Consider the following 18,186-nt stretch of genomic DNA (forward strand, 5'->3'; position numbering starts at 1 on the left):
CTCCAAAATTTTATAAAAATCAGCGGGTCAACTTATAAGTCAAAATAATAATGAAAAGAGATTCATTGATCTATGCATTTTAAGCAATGAGATAGAAATAAACAACTCTGTATCAATTTATAGCTTTTTTATTATTATTTTTTTAATTTTAGAAATTTTTATGTTAGGTTTTTAATTATTTTAAAACTTACCAAAAATGTGCTGTCTCGTAACCAAAGTTAGAGGATCAACTTGCATACAGTAAATGTCATCAAAATCAGGCCTGATGAATGACCTAATTAAAATTCTTAAAAATGACTTCAGAATGGAAAATATTGCCTGTAAGAATCAGAAAAAAATACAAATCTTAACTTTTATTTGGAAATTTAATAAATGGTAAAGTTATTGTTTGAAATAGGTTAATAAAATGAAATGTTAAAAAATTCCTGATAAAGACAGTAGGAATTCATGAATATTTAGTTACAATCGTCAGAATTGCATTATCTAAAGTTTCTTGATATTCTTAAAAATAAAAAAAAGTCAATATGAAAAAGTAAGATCTTGAAAACTGGGTTCAACTCTGTTATACAGTCAAACCTAAAGTTAACCAAATCTAAAATTCAAATCATTATCTAAAGTTTCTTGATATTCTTAAAAAGAAAAAAAGTCAATATGAAAAAGTAAGATCTTGAAAACTTGGTTCAACTCTGTTATACAGTCATACCTAAAGTTAACCAAACCTAAAGTTAAAATCATTATCTAAAGTTTCTTGATATTCTTAAAAAAAAAAAGTCAATATGAAAAAGTAAGATCTTGAAAACTTGGTTCACTATAACCGGGACTTCACTCTATCCATTCCACAAACAATTTTAACTAATGGTTTCAAACTCCTCTTTTTTATTACACATTATTTAAATAAATGACCCCATAAAATGAAATACAAAAATTACTGAAAAATAATATGCAGTATAAAAAAAATTTGTTAACTTTTATTTTTTATTACTCTTCGCCTTGTGTACAAAAGAATAGTAATCCTTAGCTGATGTGCAATCTTCCACATCAGATGTGGGAACACACTTCCCGACTCTCCCATAATTTTTCCTGAATTTTTGTTATTCTGCTTTTAAACCTGTCTAACCAGCCATTCTAGCACATAAAAGTAGTCTCATCCAATCATTTAGCAAATTCATCGACTTTAACTTCAAGCATTTGTCCAGATACTGGAAGATTGCGGCTTCTTTGAATGCTGAACCCATTCAATAATGAAGCAAACAGTAAAAAATGCTTGTTGCTACATTCCATGCTATAGATGGTTTTGAAAATTGTTATATGTATTCATTTTGAAGTAGAAATTTCAAAATTATTACATAAAAAAATGAAGAAAATAAATCAGTCGAAGACAGAAAAAAGTTCATACTTCCTCTCTTCATTAGGTTCACTGTATCCACAAAAAATAATATTATAGGTGTAAAGCATGGCACGGGAGCGAACATTTCGTTCACTACATCCCGGGAATTCACTATAGTGGGGTTTGACTGTATTTAAAATAACATTATTTAATGAAGAAAATGGTTATTCTAACATGCATGATCTTATAGGTTCTCATACAGAAGTTGGAAATGGTGATAGTAGTTCATATTCAGGCCCTGCTATGCCTGCACCTCAACATGTCTGAACTTGTCATTTCTTGTCTCTACTAGAACAATAACCCTTCTATTTCACTGTATTTACCACCAAACACTGAATCGATCATCAGACTTGTTTTAGCTTCAAAAAAGAAAGTTCTGTTCTCTCTCTCTGCACTGGTGTTTATTTTGCAAAATTTTTATGTATGTTATGTATTCACTTGGCACTGCCAGGGAGCAATTCAAATATTAGTGACAGAAGAAGGGTTTGTAATTTGCTTATTTTTGCTGATAAGGGAGGAGAAATGCTTTTGTTAAAAAAGAAGAAAAAAAACTTCTTTTTTTTAAAAAAAAAAAAAAAATTTTAAAAGAAAAAAGGAAATATTACAATTGTAAAGAGTACAAATTTGTAATAGGAAAAGAAAGAAAATATTTCTTAAAAGATTTCCGAGATTCAGATTTTTTACCTCAAAAGATTCAAACAGAATATTCCACTCAACATTTTCTAAAATGAATGATGACAAGGGTCTGTCCAGGACAAATTTACTACCGTTTAGCGGTATCTTCACAAATTCAACTTTACAGAAAACGGTAGTTTCACAACACACTTTTTAAAATAAAGCAAGTTCTAAGATTCTTCGCCTCTTAAAATTTTGTTTTTATATCCCCCCCCCCTCAAAAAAAACTATAAATCCCCAAGTTTTTTTGAAATGAAACAACGAGGTTCTCACTCTGTAAACTATACAGCAAGTCAAAATTCGAATATCATTCTAAACATTTGAACATTATTGTAAATTTATTCTAACAGAACTTTATTTTTTATTAAATTTTTTTCTCCCTATGAAACTTTTTTCTGTATGAGCTAGTTGAAAATGTTCTCTTAATTTTCTTTTAGTTCTAGTACTGTTAAATGCAAGTCGAAATTTAAATATGGAGAATGGATTTTTAAATTTGGATAGAATTTTAAGCTCGAAATTTTACAGTAGCAAAATTATTTTTTATTATATGGGGGGAAATATATCAAAATTGACCAGTTATAAATGATTTTTATTTGTAGTGACCATTTTTAAAAATAATTTCTTGTTTTACCATAGTTTGGTGTTGATTTTTTAATGTAACTTTTAATTATCGCATATTATGTCTAAATTTTCACAAAGTAGATACCTCTAAAAAAACCTGGACAGACCCCTGGATAATGTATTTTATGCTAAGTTACGAACTTTGTGCTAAATATGTACTTAGCACTAAGAAACATCTTTATATTTGAATTTAATTCTAAAATTAGTTTGCGACAATAAAAGTATAAAACAATGATGAATTTCTTGCGTAAACATGGAAGGCGTTTTTGCTTATTTGTGCTAACAAGGGGGGGGGATATGCATTTGTAATATTTGAATGGCCTCCATGCGCTGCAACCAACAACACCAGGCTTTAATTTACTTTCATTGTTTTCAAAATTCTTTGTAGTATTTTTTCTTACAAGAACTCTTAAAATATTCTTTTGATAAGTTTTCATTTAAATGTGTGCATAAAATGAAACTTTTGTTTTGCATTTACATTTAGATAATTATTTACCGATCCATTATTTTTTAATTATTTGTTGAATAAATAAATTATATATATTATTGATTCTTGTGGTTTATATGATGAGATTTCCTTTTATTTTTTCTTCTTTTTTTGCTATTAAAAACAGAAATAATGTGGATAAAAATAATTTCTCATCTCTAAAAAGGATAAAATAATTTATCCTTTAAATCATTCCCTTTTTCAAAATAAAAAAAAAATGTGCATGTAAATTTAATTTTGAAATTCAAACTATGTTAATGCTATTTGAAGGAGAAGGGATTTTTAATTATAGGTTTTGCATGTTTTTTTTTTTTCACAATGACAAATGGAAGTAATAGGTATAAAGTATCTTCTCATTTTATGAATTATCCTCAAATTTCACTGCCTTACAATGTGGTGAATAATTGAGTTTTACATCAATATTTTAAATATTCATTTTTTTAGAAAATTAAGATAGTTGAAATAATGGTACATGTTCAATTTAATTTTACTTTTTAACTAATTTTTAAAAATAGTCCCTTTTACACAATGTTATGTTTAGGTTCCTACATTATTTGGTATAACAAATATAATTTACACTTTTGTTAATATAGTTAACATTTTACTTTTTAATTTTATGTAAATTGGCAATGAAAAGTCATACTTTTTGAGTGAGAATCTTGAACTTAGTTTGGTGACTCTAAAGAAATAAGTAAATGATGAATGTTATTTTAAGGGTGGAGATGCTTTCTTTTTAAATTGTAGATTTTGTATGCTATTATTTTTCTTTTACTTTTTTTTTACATTTTGTGAATTATTCGCAAAGTTCTTTTATTCGTTATCCCCTGTATTACAACAACAAAAAAAGCATATGAATTTAGTTTTTCAATTCTAAAAAATATGTTAATAATGAATGCTATTTGAAATGGAAGAGTGCTATGTTTTTAAATTATAGATTTTGCATGTTATTCTATTTTTTTTTCCTGTTACATATGGAGATAGTGTGGATAAAAGATTTTCCAATTTTGTGAATTATCCCCTAAATTCACTTATCTCATTCAATCTAGTATTGCAACAAAAAAAGCATATAAATTTAGTTTTTTAATTTAAAAAAGAAATTTAATAATGAAATCATGATTTGAAGGGGGAGAGAAGACTGTTTTTTGTCAGATTATGGATTTTTGTATATTTGCATTTCATGGTGTATTATACTTTATCACTGTTTTTATGTGTGTGCGCCAATGAACAGTTAGCTTCATTGCATACATTAAGTACAATTTCCAGTTCTTTTTTTAACTTAAAATATTTTAACGTAAACTTTAATCTTCTTTTTTACCAAAACAAAAAAAAAGAAGTTTTATTGAAATAATGGACTATCCCAGAGTTTTTTCCGATACAAAATCTTTTTTTCCTGATTTCTAGCTTTTTGTCTTGGTGTTCTTGTTTTTTGTGTATGTTCACAACGTCCCAAGTTCTACAAATACAAGTGCTGGTTTTATTATAATAAAGAATCAAAAGATATTTTATGCTACTTTTATTTTAAGTAATAAATAATGATTGTAAAAATCCCAAAATTCAATTGAAAAACAAGGTAAAATTGGAAATTTTATCAAGCTAGGAAAATTAAGAAAATGTTAAGAAATTTTATTAAAATATCCAAAATATCAAGGAAAATGAACTAGTTTGATGCCAAGTCCAATATTTTCTTCCAAAAAACGGTCTTTATGGTCCAGATTAACCTAAATAAAAACTTGTTTGAAATTAATAAGAATGAAGTAAATTTGAAATGAATTTTCAAATTTACTTAAAACAATGCGAATTTTTTTTTACTTAGAAATGAGAATAGAAAAATCAGGAATATTTCTCTCCTTTCCAATGAACGAGAAAAATATCTTTAGGATATAATTCTGATGAAAAGAAGGAAGAAAAAATTATTTTATGGCTTCAATTCTTTCTTTACTCTGTTTTTTAAATTTGAAATCTATAAACATGAAGATGCAGAGTATAACAGTTTTGGTTATACCTATCATTTCAATTAATGTTATAATAATTTTTTAAATTTAGCTTTGTGTTATTGTTGGAGTAAATAGTAACTTTGGTAAGTCATGAAAAATACTTTGACTTATTCATGGAAAGTCATGAATTTGAAAATGTAAAATATAGCAGATACCCTGTATGTGTTTTACAAAACCTTTGAATAAATTGACCCATCTCTCTGAATCAAAGACCTTTTCTTGAAGAAAAAAAATTTTGGTTTACATTTAAACTACTCGGATTGTTTGATATCCACTATTTTTAAACTGACTAACATTATCAAAATATTTTTCCTCTTTCTTCCTTCAAGCTTGTATTTCTTTTGTAAGTCAATTTGTTTACAATTTTGCTGAACTCTGTCATATTAAAAGAGCAATATCAGTAATACATGAATTTCACAAAATTGACCCATCACCTTAAATCGAAAATCCTTTTTTTAAAAAAAAGATGTTGGTTTACTTAAGAAAAAAAAAACTATTTGGGTTGTTTTGTATTTTAAGCTAACTCTATTATCAAAATATCTCCCTCCCCCCCTTCAAACTTGTATATCTTTCAAGTCACTTTGTTATGATTTTTTAAGCACTCAAATCCTGCATTTTTAGTGGAGATTATATAAGCAAAACTCTATATATTTATATCGTATGTGAAATCTAATTTATGAAAGTATTTATTTTAATTTTTTTTGTTTGTTGAATTTATGATATTTGGAAATAAATTATTGTATACTTGCTAAATGTTTTGTTCAGCTACTAAATTTTTTTTTCTTCCCATCTCTATCCAACTTATTTCTCTCTCTTTATAAATGAATGAATGTATCACTTTATGGAAGTGGGGGACAAATCCCCTTGCTTTCAAACTATATAATGTTTGTGGAAAATTTGGATGATTTAAACAGAGGATTTAAAACAAACATGGAATGATAATAAAAAGTTTGTATACAGTGAACTTTTGTGGCTACTACCAATAATACGTGCAAAAGGCTACTACGTTCAAAAGGATACTACCAATATTTTATGATACATTTATTTGTTTCTTAACCGCTTCCCTCAACAATTATTTTGAAGATAAAAAAAAATTTCAAAAAATCAACATATTTTTTTATTTTATTAATAAATACAAGGAGCTGAAACAAAACATAATACACAAGTTTTAAGTTGAAATTTTAATTTTTTTTTTATGTTTAAGAACCATTTAATTTACTATCACGAGTGTCCAGCAGTGGACTGATCGTTAAGACGCAGATCACCGAAGTCAAGCATCACTGGCTGCAGGTAGGTGACCACTTGGATCAGTCTGTGTAAGGACCGAGGGTGTGCGGTATGGGTCCTCGTTAAACTGTTCTACCGTAAAGTGCTTGCAGGTCGTCGGGCTACAGAAGCAGGGGTGCCATCCCCTCTGCAGAGGATCGAAATTGTGATGGTATGTCTTCGGATCATCCTCATCGATGTTTCCCAGACCGTCGCCAATAGCCCATTGTGCAGCTCTAGTGCGACGTAAATGAACTACTACAACTTTCCCGAGTTATCTGGAGCAAAAGAAAAAAGTTAAATATTAGTCTTTGTATAATAGTTCTTAAAACAAGGACAACACAGTGATACTTTTTCAAACGTCAGTGAAGGAGTACACCATTTTCTTTTTGCTCTGTCAATTCAGCCCTATATTGTTTATTTATACCTCGACCCGCCCTATTCAAGGCACACGAGAGTAGAACAAACATTCTACAGACAAAACATACATAAAACACAAAAAATTACATTAGCAGCAAGTATAAATGGCATATAAAGAATAAATTAAAATATGAAAATATTTACACTATAAAATACAAAGGCATAGTGAAATGCCTTAAACAAAAGCATAGAAAATAATTTTAACGTAACTTTAAACTAAAGCACAGAAGTTAAAATGCATTTTAACTCTAAAATTAAGTATATCATGTTAAGTATATCATGTTAAGTATATCAAGTTATGAATATCATTAATTGAAGCAAAATATTAGAATCACAAAGAAATTCAAGATACAAAAGGTTCAAAAGTCATGGATAACTTGAGAGATTGACTAAAACAAATATTGTAAGATGGGTTGATAGAGTTTGTTGACACGGAGTGACAGTTAGGTTACATTGTTAGTTGAATCTGGTGGATTTAACATGTCCTCAAGTGTAGTTTTGATGATTTCTTTAATAATTCTTCTGCAGGTAAAGTTTGAGAATAGCTGATGTTCTGTTTTGTTCTGGAATTCCGTGCCACGCTGTGCATGAAATTTTGGGCAATGGCAAATCAAGTGTATTATATCTTGTTGAGAATCACAATAAGAACAAATTGAGGATTTTCTAAAAAATCTTGAAAATTCAGCCCTATCTAAAACACTCTCAGCAAAACTCTTAAATAAAAGTTCCAATCTCAGCAGATAATGTTTTTTTCTTCCTATGGAGTAAAAACGTGATAAAACAAATTCTACTAACCCAGAGATTTCTGGGAATGATAAATTTTTGCACTCTATACGTACCCGGGATAATCAAGGAAGCAGTTAATTAAAGAATATAGAATAAATGGTTTAGAAACATAAATAAAAGTATGTTTCGTGTCGCAAGAGCCAAAATTTGAGTGATACTAATATCAAAGTTGCAGGCAAAGAGCTAAATTAAATGTAAATAAAATGCAAAAAATAATGTAGTTTTTATATTCTATATAGCATATAGTTAACCCATTAATGTATTTACGAAATGGATTGATTGAGAGCAAAAATGAATAGTGTAATATTGTCAATCTGGTTTTCTCAATGAATCAATCTAAAATAAATCTCTAATAATTCATCCCAAGTGGATGAAACACTTTACGATAAAATAAAAACATACCAAGTATTTGATTATTTCAATCTATTCCTAACGGCAGCATGGAGAAGAGATCCAAGAAAGATCAAACTATAACATAATCAATATTAGGTTTGAAAATGCCAACAAGACTGTGAGAATTATTATAACATATTTGCTGTAAGAAATGAATAATAAATAGATCTTTGTTTTCGATGAATGAGTCTTTACATTGGTCAGTCATTCTCAACCACTGTGCCGCGGCACTTTTGTGTGCCGCCAAGTCCTTAAAATGTGCCGCCAAATGTTAGAAATGATACAATAAAAGTTATAATGCTTTTTCTTTACTACGAGTATTGTTTAAATTAAAGAAAAGTGTATATATATATATATATAATATTTATAATTTTTCCACGCTTTAACCGCGTGATCATCTTTGTCGGCGATTGTCTTGTCTCTAACAATCATAAAATTAGTTAAAATAAGAAGGAAGTGCTTAAATTGTCTTTGATACACAGTTTAAAAAAATGTTGAAAGAAGTAAGAAATTTAATGACTATTAAAATTAATAATTAATAAGGGAAAGCAAGCTAAATATTAACTTTCAAACCGAAATAAAAGCTAATCATTAAAGTAAGCTATGCAATTAATAGTTATGAATACAAATACACAATTTAAAAAAATGTTGAAATAAGTAAGAAATTTAATTACTATTAAAATTAATAATTAATAAGGGAAAGCAAGCTAAATATTAACTTTCAAACCGAAATAAAGGCTAATCATTAAAGTAAGCTATGCAATTAATAGTTATAGAAACAAATTAACAAAGGATAACAAACAAAAAATAAGCTAACAATTAATAATTAGCAAAAAAACTAGTTAACAAGATATCACAAAAAATTAACAATGTAAAAAAACAACAGTTAATAACTGAGGAAAACAAGCTAACAATTAAAATCTAGCCAAAAAATGAATAATGCTTATTAACTAATAAAAAATTAGTCGGAAGAAATAATTAACCCCCTTAATAAACATGCTTTTGTAGTACATATTATTTTATTTCATATTCAAAATTATTGTCACAAACTATTTAACACAATGTATTATAGGTAAGTACACAACCTTTGAACTAATTTTTTTCATTGTGTTCCGTCAAATTTCGAAATCGTTAAAAGTGTGCCACCATGAAAAAAAGGTTGAGAATCACTGACATTGGTATTTGAAATAAAAAGTGAGTCGTTTACGTGGATCTATGAGAAAAGAATAACATATTCGATTCATAATGATTAGAAAAATAAGTTTAAGTAATGAAAGAGATATTTTAAACATGTAATTGTGGCATTGCAATACTTTATTTCGTATAATTTGAATTTATATAAAAGGAGTGTTGAAATATCCGAAATTTTTCACTGTTTCAAAGTTTTCTGCAACCTAAAGTGAAAAGTTTCTGTACGATTAAAGCAACACATTGTTAGTTAGTTATTTTTTTTTAAATAATGAAGTGAGCGAAATAAACACATTCATTGATAGAATCAATCGCTATAAAAAAATATAATACAAAAGCAGTTTGTACAAAGAATTCACACTATTTATGATTGTTTTCACTTATTTTTTGATATGTAATTCAGTTAAAAAAAATGTGACTTACTTTTGACAAACAACAATGACAATCACCATTTGACAAATGTGACAAACTTTTTGTTTACCCTGATTGTCATATGACCTAAGGTAGGGGTGCACAACCTTTTTGAGTGAAGGGCCGCACTTGTATTTAGACATGCTAATGACAAATGTTGTAATGTTTATTTAAACATTAGCGTTCCATTTTTTTTATCGATAAACTCAGTAATATCAATAACTTAGTAGTATTCCATTATTAGAATTCATTCAAAAATAAAAAAAACTTATACTTTAAAAAAAAAAAATTTGCTTTTTTTATCATATGAACAATAGATTTATCAAAATAAATAAACATTGAAGAAAAGAAATATTTTTTTTCTATCATATCATGCAATACGAAAACTCATCTTAGAAATCATGCAATACGAAAACTCATTTTAGAATTAAATTCTAATAAATAAAAAAAAGCTGCAATGCCCACAGAATGAAAGTAGGAAAAAGTTTAGTCGTAATATAAATTCAAATTAAATATTTTAATTGAAGAAAATTTATAGGTTTTAAACAAAAGCCTAAAATAAAAACTGTGATAGTTCAAAATAAAATTCAATGCTTATTTTGTAATGTACTTTATTATTTTATTTTATTAATTATTAGATTTTTTATATCGTAAACATTTTCCTTTTTTTTTTATCGAAAAAGATCACTTAAGCAACAAAAAATTGAACAAACAGTGAGCAGTATCAAAAAATTCAAGTTTTCCGCCATTTTTATGAATTTCTCAAATTGCTATAACATTGCATTTAAATTAACGAGTATTTGGCCCTTCTGTGAAAAATTATAGTTGGTTCAATGATCAGTCAAATATTCGGCAGAATATTTTTTTAGAAATGTATTTTTCTAAGTTTTTTTGAATTTTTATAGATATTACTTTTTTTTTTAAATTATAATCAGACAAGTCAATTTTGTCATTTTTTCGATACTTCGAGAAGGATTTTTTTTCCATTATTTGCTGTTTTTATTATAACCCAGCATTTTAACAGAATGTCTCATACTATTATTTTATTATCACATCACTCTTTCCCTGTACTGTAACATAAATAACCAGTTACATAGAAAAGTGCGATTTTCAGTATTAAAGTTTTGTTTCAGGAACTAAGAAAAAAAAAAAATTCTGTTTTTCTTTTTTTAGGCATTTTTATTATGACTCAGCATTTTTTTAAAAAATAAACTTACTTTTACTAATAAACTACTTTTAAAAAATAAAAATTTTTTCATAGCAATTTTTTTTCTTCTAAAATTATGGCAATGAGAAAAATTTAAATTGAGATTTTCGGCATAAGATTTTCATTTAAAAAATTAAGAAAGTCTTTTCTATCTTTTTATGTTCTTTAAATAAATTTATGAAAAAATATATTTACGCTGAACTCAGCACGAATGAAGCGTGTCAAATGCATGATTTAAAATTTGCATGTCGTGATAGAATAATTGGAATTTTTTATAATACGTGGGAATGCATAGCAATAACTGCCGAGAGAAATTGTTGAAAATAAAGAAATAATTGCATAAAAAATCACTTGGATTTAAAATGAAATCGTCACAAATAAAGTGCACAAAAAGTGATTATTTAAATGTGCGATCTGAAACTCGCGTCGTAGTAAAAATTCGGGATTTTCGAAATCACGTAGAAAAGCGGAAATAACTGTTTAAAAAAATCATTTATATTTACGATAAAATCGGCTAAAAGAAAGCGCGTTAAACGTACATTTACTAAAGAATCTGTTAAAATTGACTGTTTCAAAACGTGATGACTTAAAAGTGCGATTAAAAATTGCCATTTTTTAAATTTTTTTTATTGTGTTTAGAAGCTCTCGCGGGCCGCACTTCAGTAGTCGAAGGGCCGCAGGTTGTGCACCCCTAACCTAAGGTAAAACTTAGCACTTGGGCAGATCAACCAAATGAACTCTTTAGTGGGCCATTTATTTCTAGTAAAGGTAAATTTAAGAATTTTTGGAATTGAAATTTACGTAAGATATAAGTATGAAAATTACGTAATTGATATAAGAAAAGAAAAAACTCATTTAGCTTTAAAAAAAATTAATTTAAATTTTAATGCTATTTTTTTTGGTGGTAAGTATATTTACCACGGCCTATTCGGAACTTATTAACTTTAATTTTTCTTTATTTATAAAATTAATTTTATAAATGTTACAAACTTCAGAAGGAATTATGCATTTTGTAACTTTTTCTTATACTAAAAAATGGTTGCCAATTTTATTTAAACACACTTCAAGAAAGCTGAAGTAATTAACAACCTAAATTAAAAATGGTAGAAAAGTTAACGTGGACTTTAAAAATGGATTTTAAGTATTCTTACCTTAGAAAGGGTTAATCAGCAGATTAGGTACCCTTTAAAGGGGAACTTGGCTGGTAACATTCAAATAAAGACGGAAATAATATATGGTTTTAACGCCGGCAGCTGTGCTGGTTGAACAAAATCCGTAGCCTCAACAGTTTTTCCTCCATACAATAATAAGTTATTTCAGTAAAACCATGAAGAAGGGGGGTTTTTTTCGCAACAAAAATAAATTCATTGTCGCAACAGAGATTGAACCCTATAAGGATTTTATTTTATTTTATAACCGTCATTAAACAGCCAACAGAGTTTTGGGTTGTGACTACTCATGTTCAACTGCGTAACCTTGTCATTTGGAACCCAATCCAGAAGACAAAGACACTCCTGATAAAGTATATGGGTAAAAATTTGCCTTCGTGGAGGACTTCTTGATAGAGCTAACCCCGCAGTTGCATTACATGGATAGAAAGACCAAGATCACCTTCCACGGTTAGGGCAAGGGGACTCTCACCCATGATCCGTCTACCACTGAGGATATTTTACATCAGCACTGTGGTCGATGCAAGCTGGATGCGGAATTCGTATCGACCAGCCATCGCTGGGATTCGAACGCTCCATCACCCTATAAAGATCAAATTTTCTCTCTGAAAGTTACGAAGTAAATCTGCATTCTCACATTAGATGTGAATTTGTAAGGGCCAGTTATAGCTGGGATTCGAACCTGAATAAGTAACTCTTTTAATTTTGTAAAAAACGTGCATTCTAATTATATGTAATGTACTCCTTTTGATAGATTGAGAGAGGAATAGTGTAAAAATATTAATTTCACTATAAAAATACTTTTTTTTTTTTTCAGATCGCGAACTAATAGCGAAAGTATATCTTTTTAGCTTGTGGCGTAACTACCACTGCAAATATTAAATACCAAATCAATAGTATATAAGACATGTTAACTTGACTCTATCTAGAGCAGGGGTCGCCAAACTTTTTTGATCATCGACCCCTATATAATTTTTCGAAATCTCCATCGACCCCCCACAAAAGTAATTTTCTGTTAATTAAAATAAAACTCTATTAGATACTGTGTTTGTACATTTATTTTATGATTTTATTAAAGTAATAGTACATTGTGTAACAATAGTTTTATGAAAAATATATTAATATTGAAATTTAAATACCTTATTATTAAATAATAAGTAATTATGCATGAGTAGATATAATAAGTAAAGTAACTAAAGATTAACTGCTTCTTGATCAATGAGATGGGTGTGCCTGGTGTTTTTTTGCAAGGTTCGCTATATTGGGTTCAAAATTGGTCAATTTTGTAATTTTCGTAAAAAAATGCAAAGTGTGCTATAGTTTTGTCGCGGGCTGTACTAATCCATATTATTAATGCTTACCTTCTTTTTTGGGCATTGATAATTAAAATTGATATCTAAACCAAACGAATGGTTTTATCGAAACAATAATTATCCAAAACTATAAAAATTCTAATAATGACACTGCAAATATTCAACGCAGTTTGCAAAGATAGCTGAAACTGTGTATGATATTTGCATTTGTAACGTCAATGCTCGTCACACGTGACATTCGGACAAACGCACATATGCATGACTTATAAACTGCGCTGTGTTCGTGCCACTGCGCGGTGGTACGTAAATACTTGTTTCACCCCAATAAATATACGTTTATTAATTTATGTTTTATAAAGAAACTGATATTGAGTCAATTATAAAAAAAATTCACAAATTTTACATTCTTAATTTGGTACGTGTGATTTGCGAATTGAGAACTGTTTTTTCTTTCTACCCACAATCGACCCTTCCGATTCGGATCGACCCCCATTCGCCCCCCTGTCTCAAATCGACCCCCGCTGTTGTTAAATAGACCCCTGGGGGTCTATATAGACCACTTTGGCCACCTCTGATCTAGAGGTACCTTTCGATAGATGAAGGTTGACATAGTCTAAGATTAAATCCCCACATTGGTGACCTCCGGACGTGACAAGAACATGGCAATATCGATGGATGATCCACAATAAAACAGTTGATTTGCTTAAAAATAAATTGCTCAAAGAAAGAGAGAAGAAAAAAAATTCGGTGAAGCAAATTAAGTCTCCCGGTTAATAAACAAAAAAATTAAGAAGAAAAAAAAATAGCGAAATGCTATAAATAAAAAAATGAAGAAAAAAAATATGATGAGCAAATATTTATATAAATAAATAAACAGCATGAATCAACTAGTGGAATTCATTCATCGAATTCTATCACAGATACAATTCTGGAAGGGGAGTAATGTGGCGTAACTACCACTGCAAATATTAAATACCAAATCAATAGTATATAAGACATGTTAACCTGAATCCACCAGAGGTACCTTTTGATAGATGAAGGTTGACATAGTCTATAATTAAAATCCCCACAAGCTGATTCAGACCAAGGTTACGATAAACAAGAGTATTGAACAAGTAGTTATATTTCTATTATATATCAGTTGGAATAATTTAAGATTCACATAAAATGGGATGAGGAGATTTATTAAATCTTTTTACAAGACTTTTGTCAGGTCAGTCTTGACATATGCTTCTGAAGCTCGGACAAAACTGGAGGAAAATTGTATCGTAATATGTGAAAGATTTAGCGCGGTGTAAATGAAAACAATAACTGGAGAAGGAGATTTATAAACAATACGATATTATTCAATACATAAAAATAAATAGAATGAATTGGGTGGTGATTCGAATGAGTGATGACAATACAATTAAAAAGATGCTTCTTTTTAGATCCACTGGAACAAGAAGGCGATTGAGACGGGCTGAACTCAATGGATTTCCTGCAATGAATGAAAAGAATTGGAGATGAAAGATAAATCGGAAGTCGTTATGGAGAAATCTTCAGAGGAAGGCATTGGCTCACATTGGGCTGTCTGGCCAACTGATGATTCCATAAAAATAATTATAAAATTCCATCTGTCTCCTTTCAGATCTTCTCCTGTGTTCTTTCTAGTAGCATTGACTTAATTTTCATGTACATCCTTCTGCACAAGTATCCGAAATTAAAACTTCTCTGAGGAAAAATATTTTGTCCCAAACTTAGGTGTTTTTTTTATCTCTATTTTTAAAATAATAATTGCGTTGAAACTAACGTACATACTTTTTTTTCTGGGCATGCGCAATATCACTCATCATCATCATCATATCTGGCTAAACAGCCCAGGGTGGGCCAGTGCCTTCCTTTGAATTCGAATCCACTTCTCTCTACTTTTGACACTTGTTCGCCAGTTTTTCTCCTTTAGAGTAAGGAAATCAGTCTCAACTAAATCCAACCATCTCAGCCTGGGTCTACCTCTTTTCCTGTTCGTTAGGGGTTTGTGTAACAGGATTTTTTTTAAATTTGAGTCATCATTCCTTCTGAAAATGTGAGCTGCCCAGTTCATTTGATAAATTTTAATGAATTTCACAATATCTGGCTCTCTGTAGATTTTATACAGTTCAGTATTATATCGTCTTCTCCAGGAATTATTTATTTTTATCCCACCAAGGATGGCCCTCAAAACTTTTCTCTCAAAAATGGCAATTTTATTTTCACCAGCTTGAGTTAGGTTCCAGGTCTCAGATCCATAGGTAAGTATTGGCCTAATTAATGTTTTATAGAGTAAAAGTTTTGTATTTTTTGATAAAAGAGAGGATTTGAAAAAACGTTTTAAACCATAAAAAGCTTTATTTGAACAAATTAGACGACTCCGAATCTCATTGTCTATGTTATTGTCGGCAGTAACTATTGAACCAAGGTAAGTAAAATTCTGAACAGTCTGAAACCTGTGGGAACCAATCTCCAGATAGGATTCAGTAAAATTTAATTTAGCAAGTACAGGCATGTATTTGGTCTTATCGGTATTGATGATTAGTCCCATATCCCTAGCAGCAAGCTCCAAAGAAAGGAAAGCTTCTTTTAATGCAGGAACAGATCTTGCAATGATGTCTAAATCATCCGCATACTCCAATATTTGAATAGATTTTGAAAATATGTTGCAATATCACCACAGAGCGGAAAATAAGGTTAGCGTTTACGTAGCGTAAACATAAAGCTAAAATAATTCCAATTTTGTCCTGACATTGTAGCTTTACGTTATTACATTAAGCAAAAAAGATTTTTAGTAGTTCGTTCCATCAAAAGAAATATAAAAAAGTATTATTATTGAGGTCAATTCATGATATTCAGAATCTGATGCAATCAAATAATTTATTCATTTCGAGGGCTGTTAAAATCCTTTTCCAACATTTTGGGAGGATTTAATAGGTATCAAATATAGTAATGTAATACCCATGTTAAAATATTTGGTATCTATTTAAATTGCATTGATAATACCAAGTAATGCTTATTACCAAAATTAATGAAGCATCACTGTAATATGGTAATTTTTTTTTTGTTTCTCCTATACAAGTGAGTAACTTTATCCATTAAATTTGCTTTTTAGTACATAACTCTTTTTTATTTTTATTAAAACCTGTTATTAAAATTAATAGAGCATCATTGGCGTCATGATGGGTTTTTTTACGTTTCTTTTAGTTGAAAAAGTACCATTTTCCCATGAGTTGAACCATTGCTCCCTTTAAGTTAATTTTAATAAGTACCTTTGGGCCGTGGCACTGGGCACATGTTCTAGAGTTAGATCCCATCCGGCCGAAGACTCCCCATGTAGTAAATGGTGACTGATACACGTTAAATCTGTCAAGTCACAAAGTCCTCCATGTTCTCATAACGAATCAATACCTCTGGGGGTCCTTGTCTTCTGGATTGGGTTCAAAATGACGAGGCTTCGGAGTTGAACATGAGTAATCGTAAGCCCAAAATTAAGTCGGCTCTTCAACGACTGATATAATCTAGAACAGGGATGGCGAACCAATGGCACGCGTGCCATTTATGGCACGAGACACAATATTTTGGGCACGCCACCGATCACAATTGTAATTAAACTATGAATTGTTATTACACTATGAGGCATATGCAACAATTAAATTAAAATTCACAAAAGCAAAACAAAATAATAAACAATTATTAATAAAAAAATTAACAATTAATGCTAAAAAAGCAATTAATAACGATAAAAAACAAGCTAACAATAAATAACTATTAAAAAAATTAACAGTCCTGCTTAAACTAACATCTTACAAACTAATCTAAGTTATTTGTCATCTAATCTGCAACAACAGAAGTCACACTGATGTTACTTCACGCGTATAACTGAGACATGGCACAATGTATTTATTTTCAATGTCAATAAAGAGTTTTGAGTTGATAGTATTTAGTATTATTATTTTCCCAATAATCACGGAAGCAAAATTATTTGACGGCACGTCTATGACCTCATTAAACAATTTTTTATGAAAAATGGCACGTTGGTGTATAAAGGTTCGCCACCTCTGATCTAGAATAAACCCAGAGTAAGCCCTAAAGTTTCAAATGCTGAAAAGTTTTAATTCAAAATGTCAGGATTACATAGTAGGGAAAAAATCTTTTGCCATAATTTGTTTGCGATATTTCGAAAAACTTTTTTCACCCTTTCATGGGTTCCGCTGTGAACTGATCGTTAAGACACGGTTCCCAGTAGATTACCGAAGACAAGCATTACGATCTGTTTGCGGGTGGGTAACCTCAGTCGCTGCAAGGTCTGAGGGTGTGCGGTATGGGTCGCCATTAAACTGTTTTGCCGTAAAGTGCTCGACTTCAAGCATAGGTCATCGGACTATCGAAGCTGGGGTGCCGTCCCCTCTGATGAGGATAAAAATTTGTGATAGCCTAGACCAGTGGTGCGCAAACTTTTTTCGACTGCGACCCCTTTTGTAGAGAGAAAATTTTTGGCAACCCCTAGAGATAAATGTTCACAAATACGATGTATATTTTGAGCATTTCTTTCGTTTCATCGAATAAAAACATCATCATATTTGACTCATATTAATTTTATTTATAATTTTAAGAAAATACTTTTTGTATAACACAAAAATCAGTAAATTGCCCTTTAATGAGATGTATGTGGCTGCAAGTTTCTAATTATCTCATCGATGTTTGGATGTATGTTGCTAATTGCAATTCGCATATCATCTTCAGGTTTTAAACGCGAGCGGTATTTAGTTTTTATTGAAACTAGTTTGCTAAATCCAGTTTCACATAAATACGTTGATGCAAATTGTATTAACACTCTGATGGCATTCTTGCATAAAA

At 29.6% G+C, this 18,186-nt stretch overlaps 2 protein-coding genes across 2 annotated transcripts in view; one reads left to right on the forward strand and one right to left on the reverse strand.

The window, feature by feature from the left end:
• Nucleotides 1-5,917, forward strand: part of LOC107450696 (Golgi reassembly-stacking protein 2) — a gene marked incomplete at its 5' end in the record, with an annotated part of 28,667 nt that extends 22,750 nt beyond the window's left edge. Inside the window, 1 exon segment of the mRNA XM_071182948.1 lies at nt 1,578-5,917. Within this exon segment, the coding sequence (XP_071039049.1) occupies nt 1,578-1,654 (77 nt within the window).
• The window catches only part of LOC122272596 (monocarboxylate transporter 12), a gene marked incomplete at its 3' end in the record, with an annotated part of 552,146 nt that overhangs the window by 169,616 nt on the left and 364,344 nt on the right, over nt 1-18,186 (reverse strand).

This window comes from Parasteatoda tepidariorum, chromosome 7 (assembly GCF_043381705.1).
Source record: "Parasteatoda tepidariorum isolate YZ-2023 chromosome 7, CAS_Ptep_4.0, whole genome shotgun sequence".
Lineage (NCBI taxonomy): Eukaryota > Metazoa > Arthropoda > Arachnida > Araneae > Theridiidae > Parasteatoda > Parasteatoda tepidariorum.